At 41.6% G+C, this 18,846-nt stretch overlaps 1 protein-coding gene across 8 annotated transcripts in view; it reads right to left on the bottom strand.

Annotated features, from left to right (window-relative positions):
• The window catches only part of LOC109621281 (D(2)-like dopamine receptor), a 182,891-nt gene that overhangs the window by 75,301 nt on the left and 88,744 nt on the right, over window positions 1–18,846 (bottom strand). For all 8 annotated transcript variants that reach the window (XM_062860612.1, XM_062860613.1, XM_062860614.1 and 5 more), the window contains 2 exons: window positions 7,437–7,888; window positions 2,357–3,096 (listed from right to left, as the gene is read on the bottom strand). In XM_062860612.1, the coding sequence (XP_062716596.1) occupies window positions 2,357–3,096; window positions 7,437–7,795 (1,099 nt within the window). In that variant the 5' untranslated portion in view covers window positions 7,796–7,888. The remainder of the gene's footprint in view (window positions 1–2,356; window positions 3,097–7,436; window positions 7,889–18,846) is intronic.

The following is an 18,846-nucleotide window of genomic DNA, read 5'->3' as shown; positions in this document are numbered from 1 at the left end:
TTTGTCAATAATGATTTTAATCTTAATTTGAACCATCGTAATCATAATTTGAACCAATTTTAATCTAGATTTGAACTACTGGCGGCAGCAGCTCGAGCAATTCCCACAACTGCCAATTTCATGCTAAACAACCGAAAATCACATGGATCTGCTAATTCTCATAACTATGTTTCATTAGGCAGTGGAATTTCAACTCAGAATGTACGGAATTCTTCAGAAATTTGGAAACAAAATTTGGAATTTTTCATCTTCCAAGAGTAAACAAAGCAGCCACTAGCGCAGTCTGCAGGCCAACACTAGAAGCTCGCCCCCTCTCACTAGTTCAAATCTAGATTACAAATGGTTCAATTCAAGATAAGATTCTCTAAGTAATAATTAAGTAAATTTGATAATTTTATGACAAATAATGTGGAATATTATTCGGTTAGTCGATTCTACGATGAATTTGCTTTCAATTAACGTATTCACTTATTGCGTGTGATACAATGCGTAAGCTGTACGAGTGCACCGAAAATGTGCTTCCTCTGGGGGGAAATGGGTGAAATCGCAGTGATTTTTCAATTTCTTATTTTCAATGAAAAAATCGCTTCATTCAATGCTTTTAAAGTCAATTCTACCAGGTTATATTACGAGAATCCATTTACCAATCTTTTTGGGAAAAGATTTGCCCAAAAAGTGTATCATTTTAATGAATTTAGAAATGGTTCAAATTAAGATTACAATTTGACTAGTTCAAAGCTTGATTTCTTACCCTAGTGGAAGAAATAAAAGCTTGCTTCTCCCTCTGCTGCTGGCTGGCTGGCTGGCTGGTGTGCCAAATGGTTTGGCGCGCTTTGTAGGTACGTTAACACTCGAATTGAGGCGATTTTTTTCTTCTGTTGCGTTGCCAGCAGGATTGCCTCAGAGAGAAGCTACATGCAAACAATCAATTATGCATGTTTCAAGTGGAACTGGGAATAAAAAAAAATGTAACTCTACTATCAGATTGAATATTTAAGTTGATAATTGCTGAATTGCAATGACGCTTGATGGGTGCCATTGAGTGTTGTGCTTAAAAATGCTGCGCCCCAACAGTTGATGATGGATGTATTGGGTTTCTCATTGATGTTTAGACTACTGTGATAATTTGAGAATCCACTGAATCATCATTTCCCAGCGACATTTCGCACTAATCAAACTAATTTTGTTTACACGTTGTGCACCCGATGCTCCTGTCATGAACTCAACCGAACATGTGTATACCAGCCACTGCGAAGTCGTGTGCGAAATTCGACTGTGATGATAATGAATTTCGGCCGAGTCTAAATGGGTGCAAATGTCGCAATAGAGCTAACGATCTTGAATGTTCCCGCCATTATCCATATGACCATTTATAGAACTGTGTAAAAGTGTAATTTAGGTGATTTTTTGAAAACTGGACTTTGTGCCCACTAACTACAAGTGAGAGCGAATTATTTTGTGTGTTGTGAGTTGGCATCTAAGCCAAAAAGAGAGATGAGTTTGTGAAATAGGAGTGTTCACGGCGCGGCTTCAGAAACAGTTTGGCTTTCTATTCCGCAGAATCATTACTTGTTCTGTGGCTTAGATGGTTAAAGCGCTGGTCTAACGAATACGGAGTCGTGGGTTCGAATCCCACCTGAACGCGATTATTTTCACAAATTTCATCTCTCAATTTGTCAATTAGCAACATTTCGTGCCTTCTAATTACAAGTTTTTCCAGTAAGTTCCTGAGGAAATTCCTCAAAGAATTTCGGGAGAAATCGCTAAAAAACTACAGGTGAAATTTCTCAAAGAGTTTCAGTAAATACCCCTGTAGGCATTCCTGGAGCAATCCTTCAACGAATTTCTGGAGCAATCCTTGAAAAAGTTCCTAAGGGATCCCTGAAGGACTTCCTGAAGGGATTTCTGAAGAAATCCTTGAAGGAATTCCTGGAAAAATCACTGGATTAATTTCTGGAGAAATCAAAAAATGAATTAGTGGAGAAAATCCTGAAGGAATTCCAAGAGAAACCTTGGAATCAGTCCCTGGAGGAATTTTCGAATAAATGTCTGAAGAAATCTCTCCAGAAATTTCAGAAGAAACCCTTGAAGAAATTGTGAAAGAATTCATGGTGGACAAAATTCTCCAGCAATTTCAGAAGAAATCTCTAAAAGAAATCCAAGAAAAATCTCTGAAGTATTCCAAACAAATTCATCTTCTAAGAAAGCGAAAAACAAACACGTTCGAGGCATCATTTACTCGTAATATTAGCATCGCATCTGACAAAGTACCAACGGTGCATGACAAAACTACACCGTTTCATCTCCAAATCACGAAATGAAAGACTCATCATCAAACAACCGCGACGACACTCACCTAGAAATCCGGGAATGGCTCCAAGCGGCATCACAAACAGGCTCACCAGCAGATCCGCGATGGCCAGCGACAGCAGAAAGTAGTTCGTTACGTTCTGAAGTTTCCGGTCCAGTGCCACCGCCAGGCAGACTAAAATATTGCCGAGTCCACCGGCAAAGATAAACAAAATCACAAACAAAAAGCTCCACTCGTACCGGGTTCCGAAGGTCATGAGCGAGCTGCTGCTGGTGCCCACCGCCGTTGCCGTTCCGTTGGGAAACACGATTCCCGTCAGTTGGTTTATCACATCGTCGTACTGGACGTTGAGCAGACACTGGACGGGCTCCAGCAGGGCCGCCGCCGACGACGACGACGATGAAGAGTTCAACAGATCGAACGAATCGTTCTCGTAGAATGTAAACCGACCGGCGCTGTTGTTGCAAATCAGCTGGTAATGGTGGTAACTGACCCGGCTAATGTCCGGGGGTGCGCATGGCTGCACGGTTGCCGCAGCCGCTGCCGCCGCCGCCGTTGCTGCTGTATCGTTGGGTGAAATGCCTGTCCGGCTGGCCATCATTTCCAGCGACAGCTTTGGCAGCTTCAGCAACAGCTCCGACACTGGTTTAATGATGTTACGCGCGACGATTGTGGCATTGTAGTTGGTGATGCATTCTTTCAACAGGTTGTCCTGCTTGTCGGTTGCCATCAACGGATTGCACTCGTACAGGGCATCTGTCCACCGCACTTCTGTTGGGTCGGAGCTAGAACGAGCGAGAGAGAGAATGGGGAATCAATGATTGGGAATTAGTTCCGAGAAGTAGAAGGCTTCAGGCTTGTGAGGTGTTGCTTGGTGCGCAGTAAATCTATACAAGAAGTTGCTATGTTTTTTGAAGAGAAAAAGTTATGGTTGGATGTCCGGGTATGCCCAATCTACACCCGATTCTTTTTTTTGCACGGGTCGTTATTTTGCAATAACTCAGTCAATTTTGTACCGATTCTCACGATTTTTTTTACACTGATAGTACTAATCGTGCCTACATACATACATTATACACATTTATTTGTTCTACATCACATTTAAGACAAGACATAATCAACAATAGTACGCCACATTACTCGGTCTGTGGCTGCCGCTTTCCATCCCCGGTCGCGCCCAATGCTCGCCAGGTCACGCTCCACCTGCTCCGCCCATCGTGCTCTCCGCGTTTGTGCCAACGGTTTAGTAGCAAACACCAGCTTTGCAGGGCTGTTGTCCGGCATTCTTGCAACACCGTATCGTTCCGGCTTTGGTCACCTTTTGGATGCTGGGTTCGCCGTAAAGCGCAGTGAGCTCGTGATTCATCCTTCTCCACCACACACCGTTCTCCTACACACCGCCGAAGATCGTCCTTTGCACGCGTCGTTTGGAAACTCCGAGTACTTGCAGGTCCTCCTCGAGCATGGTCCATGTCTCGTGTCCGTAGAGGACCACCGGTCTTATTAGCGTTTTGTACATGGTGCATTTGGTGCGTGGGTGAATCTTTTTCGACCGCAGTTTCTTCTGGAGCCCGTAGTAGGCCCGACTTCCGCTGATGATGCGCCTCCGAATTTCTCGGCTCACGTTGTTGTCAGCCGTCAGTAAGGATCCGAGGTAGACGAATTCCTCCACCACCTCGAAAGTATCCCCGTCTATCGTAACATTACTACCCAGACGGATCCGGTCGTGTTCGGTTCCGCCTACCAGCATGTACTTTGTTTTTGAGGCATTAACCATAAGTGCTGCTTCGCGTATCAGGCGGGTGTACAGCTCTGCCACCGTTCCAAATGTTCTAGTAATAATGTCCATGTTGCCCGCAAAGTACACAAATTGACCGAATTTTGTGAAAATCGTTCCCCGGCTGTTGAGCCCAGCTCGTCGCATCACACCTGCCAGAGCAATGTTGAATAGTAGGCATGAGAGTCCATCACCTTGTCGTAGTCCCCGGCGAGATTCGAATGAACTGGATAGTTCACCCGAAACCCTTGCGCAGTTTTGCACACCGTCCATCGTTGCTTTTATCAGTCTAGTCAGCTTCCCAGGAAAGTCGTTTTCGTCCATGATTCTCCATAGATCTGCGCGAACAATACTGTCGTATGCCGCTTTGAATTCGATGAACAGGTGGTGCGTTGGGACCTGGTATACACGGCATTTCTGGAGGATTTGCCGTACGGTGAAGATCTGGTCCCTTGTCGACCAGCCGGTTTGATAACTTCACACCAACTCATTCGTTTTAGGTGACAGACGACGGAAGATGATCTGGGATAGCATTTTGAAGGCAGCATTCAAAATAGTGATCGCCCTGAAGTTCTCACATACCAAATGGTCGCCTTTCTTGTGAATGGGGCAGATTACCCCTTCCTTCCACTCCTCCGGTAGCTGTTCCGTTTCCCAGATCCTGACTATCAGCCGATGCAGACAGGTGGCCAACTTTTCTGGGCCCATCTTGATGAGTTCAGCTGCGATACCATCCTTACCAGCTGCTTTGTTGGTTTTGAGCTGATGACTGGCATCCTTAACTTCCCTCAGCGTGGGAGTTTGTTCATTTCCGTCCTTCGCTGCACTGGCGTCGTCGTTTCCTCCGATGCCGTGATCTCCCATACCTATGTTCTTCACGCCATTCAGGTGCTGAACGAAGTGCTGCTTCCACCTTTCGAACACCTCACGTTCGTCCGTCAGGAGGCCTCCGTCTTTATCCCTGCATATTTCGGCTCGCGGCACGAAGCCGTTGCGGGATGCGTTGAACTTCTGATAGAACTTCCGGCACAGCAGTTCCATTTCTTCGCACTCTGCTTCTTCCAGGCGGCGTTTTTTCTCCCGAAAGAGACGGTTCTGCTGTTTCCGCTTCTGTTTGTAATGTTCCTCCTTCTGTCGAGTCCCTTGCTGCAGCATTACCGCCCTCGCTGCGTTCTTCTCCTCCAAAACCGTTCTGCATTCTTCGTCGAACCATTCGTTCCGTCGATTCCATTCCACGTACCCGATGGTGCTCTCGGCTGCGCCGTTGATGGCTGCTTTCACTGTACTCCATAGAGACGAACCAGCCAAGGGCTGAAAGCCTCTTTAATAAAAACAAATCAATCAATCAACTGTACTCCAGCAGTCCTCTAGAGGGGCTTCATCGAGCTCGCCCTCGTCTGGCAACGCGGCCTCGAGATTCTGCGCATATGCTGAGGCGACATCCGGTTGTTACAGTCGCTCTAGGTTGTACCGTGTCGGTCGTCGGTACCGTACATTGTTGATGACGGAAAGTTTTGGACGCAGTTTGACCATCACCAGATAGTGGTCGGAGTCGATGTTGGCGCCACGATAGGTCCTGACGTCGATAATGTCGGAAAAGTGCCGTCTGTTAATCAAAACGTGGTCGATTTGAGATCCCGTTTGATGTGGTGATCTCCAGGTGTAACGATAAGGGAAGCTGTGTTGGAAAAAGATGCTACGTATGGCCAAATCAATAAGTCGTAGGCCGTTTTCGTTCGTCTGCTGGTGGGCGCTGAACTTATCAATCGTCGGTCTGAATTCCTCCTCCTGGCCTACCTGAGCGTTTAAATCTTTTATGATGATCTTGACGTCGTGGCTTGGGCAGCTATCGTACTCGCGTTCGAGCTGCGCGTAAAATGCGTCCTTGTCATCATCAGTGCTTCCGGAGTGTGGGCTGTGCACGTTTATTATGCTGAAGTTGAAGAATCAGCCCTTGATCCTTAACCTGCACATTTTTTTTGTCGATCAGTCACCAACCGATCACGCGCTTCTGCATCTCACCCATCACGATGAAAGCTGTTCCCAGCTCGCGTGTGTTGCCGCAGCTCTGGTAGATGGTATGATTACCTCTAAACGTTCGCACCATGGATAATGTCCAACACACCTCCTGCAGCGCTACGATGCCGAACCCGCGGTCCTTCAGTAGATCGACGAGTATGCGGGTGCTCCCAATGAAGTTGAGAGATCGGCAGTTCCACGTACCGAGTTTCCAATCGCAAGTCCTTTTTGTTCGCTGGGGTCGTTGCCGTTGGTCTCGGTTCGTATTATTTTGTTGCTGATTTTTCGTTTCAATGGTTTTTTACGGCTGGCTCGTAGAGCCTGACACCAACCCCCTACTTTCTGCAGGACCATAGTGCACAGTTGAGCTTAGAGTCCTTCCCTAGAATTCGGACGTTGATCAGCCGCCCCTAACATGGGGATCTGACGCTGTTGTGAGCCGCTCCTTGTCAGCCTACGACCAAAGTCCCCACCGATCTTCCCTAAGGTTGCTCATAGTTTCCGGCCGGTACCGCATGGAGGTAGGGATAGGAGTTTCAGGGCAGAGGCTAGTGGATCACAATCACCCAGTGTATACCGTGCCTTCATGTGTACAAACTTTCATGAGAATCGGTTGACTGAGTTATAGCATAAACCAGACCTGTGAAAAAAAAGAATCGGGTGTACTAGAAAGGACACAAACTGCATTGTGTTGCAGAGGAATATCCTTCTTAATTAGGCTTACAAGATACTATCTCGATCAACAGACCAAGACCACATATCTGGTTGGTTTTTGTGATTACCGATCAACGAATACAGCTTACAGACTGCTGCATTCAACGTATAGTGCTGCGAGCTCGTGGTTCAACCTTCACCACGACACACTCGTGTCCATCAGTGGATCGGTTTCAGGAGCACGTTCTCCTCTCAGTTCTTGTCCATTCAAGATTCAATATCTAGAGCACTAGCGAGTTTGAGTCCCATGATCATTGGTGGAGGTTTTAATACCTAGGTAGTCAAATGGGACAAGAGGCTTATGCCTTCCTCACGACTTCAGGACCCAACATCCAGTAACGGAATCAATCCACCTACAAATCGTGATGCAAGCCCGTGCACAAGGGAGGGGTTTTGGGGGTTAAACCCCTCCCATTGCCGATGTTCCATACACTAGGCGGCCCTCCCTATGCCAAAAGTAAGAAAAATTCCTCCCTTGACGCGTTTCCTGTGCACGGGCCTGTCTTGATGTATAGATTTACCTCGTTCCAAGCCTCTAACCAATCGCGCCTGTTTTTGACTGCGGAGAGGCAGTACTGTTACCTCATAGTGCGGTCGAAAACCGCAAATACTCACTGATTACCGACGGTGTTGCTGCTGCTGCTGCCGCTGGCCGGGCTGACCGATTTCAGGATGCATTTGAAGTTCTGATAGCACTCGATGCCCACCCGAAGCACGGAACTGTGGTCGATCGATGGAACGCCCGTTGCAGCCGGATTGCCGTCGACCGTACCGTTAATTGCGATGCCTTTCAGCGAACTCCGGCTGTCCGCCGCTGCCGCCGATGAGAGAGCAATGCGATTATAATCACAGACTATGTCCGGTCCCCAGTAGGAGGTCCAGGTATTGTTGTAGTTGGCACAGGAAAGCAAATAGCGAACCGTCGACCAGTAGTTCCCCGTGCACCAATCGGACCAGGGCTGGCCGTTTTCCATACTATCGAGACGGCGCTGAGCGTTTGCCGGACCGGATTTCCTGTTGACCGGATTGGGCAGTCAACGGCAGATGTTCGGCATGGTGGTCATTGCCTGGTAAATGGAATGGAAACAATGAATGTTTGAGTGAGAATTGGTGTTCTGTGGCTTTTACACGTTTGTTAAAAGAGGAATGTAAATTCAACATGAAGGCGGAGCATATATCATGATTTGTTTGAAGGATTTTAGGATATTTTATCGGAATGTATGCTCAGTAATATTATACTAGTGCATATGCGGTAAACGAGTGGGTGTACTGCAATGAAAATCAATTGAACACTCCATCATAAAAATATGAGATTTCTGTTTGTCTATCTGTCTGAATCAGAAACTGCTGATACAATCGGTGTGAAAATTTATATGTGGGTGTTTTGGAGCTGAGGTGTATTTAGTGCAATCATTACTTTACATTCAAACCTTAAAGTTGATTTAAAGTGGAAATGGGCAATTATGTGACTTCTCCAAGATTATACCAGTATAAGCTTATTTTGATTCTATAATTGACCTCTTCCACATTAAATCAACCTTAAGTTTGCATGTATTAAGATTGCTCTTAATACACCGTATATCTGCATGCAACAAGGCTTCAGCACCGTGGTTACTTGGGCGCATTCATGCAGGCATTCTTTCTGAAAATCTTCCAATAGTTATGGTAAAGGATCACTCCATGAGTCTTAATAAATTCTTATAGGAATTCCACCAAGAGTTCCTCAAGGAGTGATTTCAGAAATTCTTCCATGATTTTCATCTAGAATATATTTAGGAACTAACTAAGACACTTTCAGATACTACTCCACCAGTTCATTAAGACTATCTCCAGGGATTTCTATATGAATTCAATGGTAGTTTATTCAAAAAATCACTAAGTATTCGTTTAGAAATTTCTGTAATGTCTGGAATTTTTCAGAATTTCCAAAAAACTCAACAGCGTTTCTTCCGGAAATCCTCCCAAGGGTTCCTGTAGGAGTCACTTAGAAAGTTTCGTCAGGAGTTACTGAATAAAATTCTAAAATATTTCTTTTTAAATTTTTATTTATTTTTTGTTTTTATTAACGTGTACTTTAACATTGAGCCAATTCAACACTATTTTCTAAATTTATCATGCGGTCCTTCCAATTAAGATTCCTTTAGCAATTCTTCCTGTTATTCCACTTCAGATTTTTTGAAAATTCTTGAACAAAATTCTCTAAAGCAATTCCGGAAATAATCGTGGGAATAGGAGGATATCCTTAAAAATATCTGGAGGAAGTCCTCACAATGGCAATGGAAGAGTTCCTAGAAATTTTTTATTAAAAACTTTTACAATTGAAGGAAAGATTCCTGGATGAGTTTCTGAGAAAACCCCTGAAGAGAGGGGTTTCCAAAGAACAGGGAAATTTTTGAATTAAACCTCGGAGCAATTTCTTCCTTTCTTGAAAAAAAAATAGATGTGCTAGAATCCGTGTAGTAATTGCAGATTTGTGAAGGGATTCCTGATGAATATTTTGAAGCAAACCCTGGAAGAACTCCTGAAGATAATTCTGAAGGAGTTCTTGATAGAATTCCCTACAAATTGTTTGAAAGGTACTAGTGAACAAAAACCCCTGAAACAGTTTCTGAAGTAACCCCTAGGCCTAGAGGAACCTTCAAAGGAAAATTTAGCAGCTGAACTAAAAAAAATGGAAATATTCTTGAAAGAATAACAAAAACAAAAAAAAAGAGAAGTGGATTTTTTTTTTGAGAAATTTCTGAAGGACTGCCTGGAAAGCTGGATAATGTTTTGCAGTAATTCCAGATATTCCGGGAGAAACGCCAAGCAATAAACCCTTAAGGGAATTCCTCAAGAAAGATCTCAATAAATCCCAAGAGAAGTTCATGATGCCTGCCATGGAGGAATATCTGAGGATCTTCTGGGAAACCCCCTGGAGGTACTGAATTTTCTAGAGGAATTCTTGAAAGAATTCCTGAGAGAATCCGCAGAGGAGGTGCTGAAAAGTACCCTGGCGGAATTAAAAGATACTATCCTTCAGAAACTTTTGTAAAGTTTCCAATACGCCGCTGTTACTGCCTTGAATACGTCGCCACCGATGCTTCGGCACACACGTCTACACCCCTGTATATTTATGCTATACCTTTGATTACATCGACCAGTTAAGTAGTTTACCAACAGATCAATACCTCAATTATAATATAGTATTCTAGACGTATTTCCATAACATTAACGATGATTAAATAAACTTTATGCAAAAATAATCGATTATTTTTTCCCTAGCTCGCTCAAACGGCTATTAACCCATTTCCGCCCAGTGATCTATTTATAGATCAGTAACTTTTGCCATAACTGCGCAGAAATGAAGCATTTTGGAAGACTGGTGTCTTCAGCAAAGTTGTTGAGGAGATCAAGGACTCTCCGATAGCAATTGATCTAGTACGTATTCGCTCCAGTAGGTGGCGCTAGTGATCATGAAACATTGTGCTTTGATAGATGTTTCGCCAACAGCCATTGCCAATGTCGTCGCGCTCGTACCTTGAAAATCCAACTACATAGACAATTTTTGTCTTCAGCAAAGTTGATCAGGACATCAAGAGCTATCCGATAGTGAACTAGTTGGTTCTGGGTTTATCCGTTAGGTGGCGCTAGTGAGTCCCAAAAAAAAAATAAACCTATGTATCTCGAGAATCCGGCTACATAGAAGAATTCCGTCTTCGGCAAGCTTGATCAGGACATCAATAGCTATCCGCTAGTAAACTAGTTGGTTAGGCGTTAGTGAGTCCTAAAAATTTAAACCAATGTATCTCGAGAATCTGACTAAATAGAATAATTTCATCTTCGGCAAGATTGATCAGGACATCATCCAATTAACACACTTGTCACCAAAGAGTCACGGCGGCGCAGGTTTTTGTTGCGCGGAAGTCGCGACAAACTCTTAGCAAGTTAGTATTTATTTGTTAGAAGTAAGTAGTAAGTTACTATTCTGCGTAACAAAAACCTGCGCCGCCGTGACTCTTCGGTGACAAATGTGTTACTTGGGCAATAGCTATCCGATTATGAACTAGTTGGTTCTAGGTTCATCCCTTAGGTGGCGCTGGTGAGTTCTAAAAAAATTAAATCTCTGTATCTCGAAATTCCGACTAAATAGAATAATTTCGTCTTCGGCAAGTTTCATCAGGACATCAATAGCTATGCGATAATGAACTAGTTGATTGTAGGTTTGCCCGCTAGGTGGCGCAAGTGAGCTCTAAAAATTCTGAACTTCTGTATCTCGAGTATCAGACTACATAGAAGAATTTCGTCTTCGGCAAAGTTGATCAGGACATCAAGAGCTACCCGATAGCGCGCTAGTTGGTTCTATGTTTATCCGCTAGCTGGTGTTAGTGAGTCCTAAAAGTTTTAACCTGTATATCTCGAGAATCAGACTACATATAAGAATTTCGTCTTCGACAAGGTCCATCAGGACATCTTGAGCTATCCGATACTAAACTAGTTGGTGCTAGGCTTATCCACTTGGTGGCGCTAGTGAGTCACAGAAATTCTTAACTTTCGTGTTTTAACAACCAGACTACATAGAAAATTATTGTTAGGACATCAAGAGCTATCCGATAGTGAACTAGTTAGTTTTAGGTTTATCAGTTAGGTGGCGCAAGTGGGCTCTCAAAATCTGAACTTCTTTATCTCGAGAATCAGACTACATAGAAGAATTTCGCCTTCGACAAAGTTGATCAGGACATAAATAGCTACTCGATAGCGCACTACTTGGTTCAAGGTATATCCGCTAAGTGGCGTTAGTGAGCCCTAAAAATTCCAGACTTCTCGAAATACGAGAATCAGACTACTTAGAAGAATTTCATCTTCGGCAAGTTCGATCAGGACATCAAGAGCTACCCGATAGTGCACTAGTTGGTCCAAGGCAAATCGGCTAGGATGTGCTAGAGAGCCCTAAAAGTTCTGAACTTCTGTATTTCGAAAATCAGACTGCATAGAAAAAATTCGTCTTCGGTAAGGTCGATCAGAACATCACAAGCTCTCCGATAGTGAGCTAGTTGGTTAAAAGTTTATCCGCTAGGTAGCGCTAGTGAGTTTTATAAATTCTTAGCTGCTGAATCTCGAAAATCAGGCTTCATAGAAAAAATCGTCTTCAGCAAATTTGATTAGTACATCAAGGGCTAACGGATTTTTTTTTTTTTTTTTTTTTTTAATAATCTATATTAGTATCTCAATCAATTTTTACATTCTTTAACTTAATCTAGGTGTTCTGTGTATTATAACACACACACTATCATCCTAATTTGGTGAAATAAATTTAAGCTATTATAAATACTAATTAATAACATATTACATTTCATTTGCTGTAGCAGTTCAGATTTTTTGCAGGCTTTATTTTTCACCTGCGTGTCAGAAATACATTTTTTTCAACTTATCCCAACCCTAACCCAACTTAAACTAATTATACAAAGAGCTAATCGTAGCAATAGAAGACTGCAACGATTTTTGACGAAAGTTGGCAATGATTTTAGTTGACATCTGTTCCAATGTTTCAATATTAGAAATTTGATGCAACTCATTAGTGCTATACCAGGGAGGCATCTTCAGAATCATTTTCAAAATTTTATTTTGAATCCTCTGAAGCTGCTTCTTTCTGGTATTGCAACAGCTCGACCATATTGGGACAGCGTACAACATGGCCGGTCTGAAAATTTGTTTATAAATCAAAAATTTGTTTTTGCGACAAAGTTTTGATTTTCTATTAATAAGTGGGTATAAACACTTAATGTATTTATTGCACTTAGTTTGAATACTTTCTATGTGGTTTTTAAAAGTTAAGTTTTTATCTAGTAAGAGCCCTAGATACTTAACTTCTTCCGACCAATTTATTGGAGTTCCCCTCATAGCGACAACATGTCTACTTGAGGGTTTCAAATAAAGAGCTCTTGGCTTATGTGGGAATATGATAAGTTGAGTTTTGGAAGCATTTGGAGAAATCTTCCATTTTTGCAAATAAGAAGAAAAAATATCTAAACTTTTTTGCAATCTACTACAAATGACACGCAAACTTCGCCCCTTGGCTGAGATTCCTGTGTCATCTGCAAATAACGATTTTTGACATCCCTGTGGCAAATCAGGTAAGTCGGAGGTAAAAATATTGTATAAGATTGGTCCCAGTATGCTGCCTTGTGGAACACCAGCTCTTACAGGTAATCTATCTGACTTGGAATTTTGATAATTTACCTGAAGTGTTCGATCCGATAAATAGTTTTGAATAATTTTAATAATATATAGTGGAAAATTAAAATGTTTCAATTTTACGATCAAGCCTTCGTGCCAAACACTATCGAATGCTTTTTCTATGTCAAGAAGTGCTACACCAGTGGAGTAACCTTCAGATTTATTGGAACGAATGAAATTCGTTACCCGTAAAAGTTGATGAGTAGTCGAATGACCATGGCGGAATCCGAACTGCTCATTGGCAAAAATAGAATTTTCATCAATATGAATCATCATTCTATTTAAAATAAGTTTTTCAAAAAGTTTACTGATAGATGACAGTAAGCTAATTGGACGATAACTAGAAGCTTCGGCAGGATTTTTGTCAGGCTTCAAAATTGGAACAACTTTAGCATTTTTCCATTTTTCAGGAAAATATGCTAACTGAAAACATTTGTTAAATATATTAACCAAAAATGATACGCAACTTTCTGGAAGTTTTTTAATGAGAATATAGAAAATTCCGTCATCACCCGGAGCTTTCATATTCTTAAACTTCTTTATGATAGATCTCACTTCGTCCAAATCAGTGCCCAATGAATTGTCGAAAATGTTCTCATGATTGAGAATGTTTTCGAATTCGCGGGCAACCTGATGTTCTATTGGACTAGTGAGACCTATACTGAAATTATGCGCACTTTCAAACTGTTTGGCAAGTTTTTGTGCTTTTTCAGAATCAGTTAATAATATTTTGTTATCCTCTTTCAGCGCAGGAATAGGCTTCTGAGGTTTTTTCAAAATTTTTGTCAATTTCCAAAACGGCTTAGAGCCGGGGTTTAATTGAGAAACTTTATTTGCAAAATTTTTGTTTCTCAATTCTGTGAAACGTTTTTTGATTTCCTTATGAAGATCCTGCCAGATTACTTTCAAAGCAGGATCTCGAGTTCGTTGGAATTCGTCTTCTTCTCACGTTTTTAAGACGGATCAGAAGTTTCAGATCGTCGTCAATAATAACTGAGTCGAATTTGACTTCACACTTTGGTATTGATGCGCTTCTAGCTTCGACTATAGTACTAGTCAAAGTTTCAAGGGCATTGTCAATATCAAAATGTGTTTCCAATGAAACATTAACGTCTAAATGGCTATCGATGTATGTTTTATATGTATCCCAGTCAGCTCTGTGATAATTGAAAGTAGAGCTGATGGGATTAAAAATCGCTTCATGGGAAATTTGAAATGTTACAGGAAGATGGTCAGAATCAAAGTCAGCATGAGTAACCAATTGGCTACAATGCTGACTTGAGTCAGTTAAGACCAAATCAATTGTTGAGGGATTTCTAGCAGAAGAAAAACAAGTGGGGCCATCGGGATATAGAATAGAAAAATATCCTGAAGAGCACTGATCAAATAAAATCCTGCCGTTTGAATTGGACTGAAGATTATTCCACGAACGGTGTTTCGCATTAAAATCACCAATTATGAAAAATTTGGTCCTGTTGCGAGTTAATTTTCGCAAATCAGATTTAAGAAAATCTATTTGCTAGCCAGTGCATTGAAAAGGCAAGTAGGCCGCAATGAAAGTATGTTTACCAAAGTTTGTTTCAACAGAAACACCCAAAGTTTCAAAAACTTTGGTTTCGAATGATGAAAAAATTTGGTGCTTGATGCGCCTGTCAACGATGATAGCAACTCCACCACATGCTCCATCTAGGCGATCATTTCTATAAATAGTTTGGGTTTCGTTTGATTGAAGACCCAGGTTTTAGATAAGTTTCAGTAATAACTGCAATATGCACATTATTAACTGTTAAAAAATGGAATAGCTCATCCTCTTTGCCATTTAGAGAACGAGCATTCCAATTTAAAATAGCATAGCATAGCATAGCATGGATACTTGCACAAATCTTGGATGGAGTTGCAAAGTTGAATTTCCATTGACATTGCTGATGTCGCTACTATCTACAATGTCATAGATTCACTCAGCTCCACACACCTGGCCAAGTCCTTGCAAGCATTTATAAATCCCTTCATCAACTTAGAAAGAGCCCAGAACTGAAGCAGCTTCCAATAGATGAAAGGATGTTGAAAATAGCGAATTTTCAACGTATATGCAGTTATAAAATAAATATACTGAAGTAGAATTATTTATAAATAAATAAATAATATTGGAAAGATCTCACCAATTGTTGTGGGGTTTTTGTGGCTCAATGCCGATCATCTAATTGTCTTGATTAATGTTCTTCTCTGTAAAAACAAAACACAACACTCAGCAAAGAACAAAACAATACTGAACACTAAACACCCGCGCATCTATTGTTTTGATTTTCACTCGAGACAATAGCGAACATGATCGATTATGCTGCCATACTCACCCCTTACAGGAGCGATGCATACACAGCAAAGAACAACACAATACTCGAGCATTCCAATTTAAAATGTTCAAAAATTTATTTGGATCCATTACCAAAACGTAATCCAATTACTATTTTATTTGTAAATTTAACTCCAACTTGGACTGCTTCAGCCATAGTTTGAGTTTTGAACATTGCATCAATCATTTGTTGCAATTGTTCAGATAAAAAGTCAAAATCGGAAGCAGACATGCCTGAATCACGTGCATTTTCCGAATTTGGTGCTCGGTGATAGGAATTATTTGAATTTTGCTTACCCGCAGCCACATATGCATAGGTAGCTCGATTCGTTTGAACAAAATTAGTAATATTACTCACTCCACTGCTGGAGGGTAGATTATTCGCTCGAAGGTTTGTTTGGTGGTTAACTACCTCCGGAGAATAGGTACGAGCGGTATGAAAATTATTCAACCGATCGTTGATGGAAGAATTTGTGTTGTTAGAAATTCTACCTGCAGAGTTTCGGGTACGACTAGCGTTCCCATTCATCTGCCGGGCACGTGATTCGACAACTTTTTTGCGGATAGGGCAATCCCAAAAGTTTGACTTATGGTTGCCACCGCAATTCGTACATTTAAACTTCCTGGTATCTTCCCTTACCGGACAGTTGTCCTTGGCGTGAGAAGAACCTCCACAAATCATGCATTTAGCATCCATGTGGCAATGTTTCGTTCCGTGCCCCCAACCTTGGCACTGACGGCACTGAGTTGGGTTCTGGAAATTTCCCCCAGGCTTACGAAAATGTTCCCATGTCACTTGGACAAGAAACATTTTCTTCGCCTTTTCCAAATATTTCAAGTTATTTAGATCACTTTTGTTGAAGTGAACTAAATAAAATTCTTGGGAGATACCCTGCCGAGGATTCTCAGAGCGGGTTCTCTTTTTCATTTTTATTACTTGGACTGGAGTGAATCCAAGTAATAAGTTGAGTTCAGTTTTGATCTCATCAGGTGATTTGTCATCACTAGAGAGACCTTTTAATACGACTTTGAACAAGCGTGCAGACCTGTCGTCGTATGTGAAAAATTTATGCTTCTTCTCAGTAAGGTACTTGAGAAGAAGATCCCGATCTTTCAGGGTTTCCGGCAATACGCGGCAGTCACCTTTCCTGGCAATTTGGAAGGAAACCTTGATTCCCCTTATGGAGTTCAAGATCTCCTGCCTAAAACCAGCAAATTCACAGACGCTGACCACGATTGGCGGCACCCGTTGTTTTTTAGCAGAAATTGAAGTACCTGGGCTAGAGGCATCCTCAATTTGCTGTTCCGAAAAATTGTTCAGCGTTTCATAAGGATTACTCATTTCAACGAAATTTTCATTCGAAACAATTGTTTTAGTAGAAGGAAGTGGAGAAGCTGAAAGTTCTCCTTTCCTTCTAACTTTGCCGCGTTTAGCGACAGTTTTGAAACCGACTTTTTTGGAAGGAAGCGGTGAATTCAAGGATTCACCCTTCCTTTTGTTCGATGATGCAACCATGATTTAATTTGAAGCGACCTTCCAGGAGGTTTTTTCCCTAATCGGTGTCCAAGTAGGATTACCACCGTTTCACGGAATTTGACTTCCGTAAACGGGTCCAACGAATAATCGAAGGCACGGGTCCAGGCAAGGATCGAAAAGGAATCAGTAGGTATAAATTTAGCGCTGAAAAGTGCTATTGTGGGTAGTACTGAGAAGTACTGTTGAATTGCTTTAGGTAGTAAAACTTCCTGCAGCAGAGAGAGCTTACGTCCGCACAGCACAAGAGTACGATGCGAACTGCCAAGGGCTAACGGATAGTGAACTAGTTGGTTCTGGGTTTATCCGGTAGGTTGCGCTAGTGAGCTCTAAAAATTCTGAACGTCTGTATCTCGAGAATCCGACTACATAGAAACATTTTGACTTCGACAAGGTCGATCAGGACATCAAGAGCTATCTGATCCGATAGCGCAAGTGGGCTCCAAAAATTCTGAACTAATAGTGGTAAAGTTGTTTTTACGATAAAATAGAACTGCATAGCTACTGATCGATAACAAAACCAGCTAGGGGCTGTCCATAAACCACGTGGTCATGAGGGGGGGGGGGGGGTACGGCCAATGACCATTTTGTATGGACGAATAAAAAAATTTGTATGGACTTATGACCACGCGGGGGGGGGGGGGGGGGGGTTGAGAAGTCCCAAAAAAAATGACCACGTGGTTTATGGACAGCCCCCTAGGTATCAAACAGCCGTCTTATTTCATATTGATAACTAAATATAATATTGAACAAAATATAGTATAGTATAATTAGTTATCAACTTGAACTCAATGATAACGTAATTTTCGATAACGTGCTATGTGCTATCAATTTGTTATCTTTACTCGGGTTCATTGTGACTCTCATCTCAAAGGCATTCGTTTGAATCGAACGTGCCTATGGATAAATTTAACGTAATTTGATCAATTACCGCCCAGCAATTTGGTTAGAGACCAGAAGACTTGAATGCCCAATGGTCTATTCACAGATTAGTAAGTTTTGCTGATGCCGTGGAAAATGAAACATGCTGCACCGTCTTCCATTCTCCTCTCTTTTTCGTGCTCGTTCAGGAAAGTTGTTATCCTATGATGAACTGCTGGTTTTAGGTTAGCCCGTCAGGCTATTATAATGATTCATAGTGTTGTCCAGGGAGAATTTTACTAGAGTTATTTGAGCAGATGGAGAACATTGGTGGTTACTTGAATCAGCTAAAACTAGAATAGTTTATTTCATTTTATTGTTCAATTTTCATTTAAAAACACTTACAATTCTTCAGCCACTTGACAACAATAATTATCGGTTCAACCCGGATTTAGTTTCCTTTTATTACAAATTCTAACAAACTTAATCAACGCACTTGATACTATCGCTACTTCCTACTCGTTTTATTTGTAAAACTAATAGCATATGATTACTCTCACTGTTTGCGCGAGGGTAAAATGGCTGATTTTCGCCGCAACACATAGAAATTATGAACTTGTGTATCTCGAGAACAGAACTACATAAGGCCTCTGATCCATATAACCACAGCTGTAAATTACGTGAGCCATGCAATACGATCACGCATCATCAGCGGAAATCGTTTCTACCAAGGTTTCTAATAAGGTGGTCCTTTATAAAATGAAACATAAACCAAGCTCAAAGAACACTTGCAAACATTTGGAGTTTACGAATGACGAGTGCTTAGGATAATCTTTGTCGCTGTACAAGATAACGGTGTGTGGTGGCAGAGGCCGAGCCACGTGCTCGCTACGCTCTGCAGTCGACAAAGCCAGAAGGATACGGTGGGCAGGATATACTACAAGAATGCCTAATATCAACTTATTTTGTATAGAATTTATTAGAATGATGCATATTGGAATGCCTCAAAACTATTGAAAACTATCTATTGATAAACAAATAGTAGATTTTTTTAGTTATTACTA

The sequence above is a fragment of the Aedes albopictus genome, chromosome 3 (genome assembly GCF_035046485.1).
Source record: "Aedes albopictus strain Foshan chromosome 3, AalbF5, whole genome shotgun sequence".
Taxonomy (NCBI): domain Eukaryota; kingdom Metazoa; phylum Arthropoda; class Insecta; order Diptera; family Culicidae; genus Aedes; species Aedes albopictus.
The sequence above is the reverse complement of the archived record's forward strand: the minus strand, read 5'-3'. Positions and strand labels throughout refer to the sequence as shown.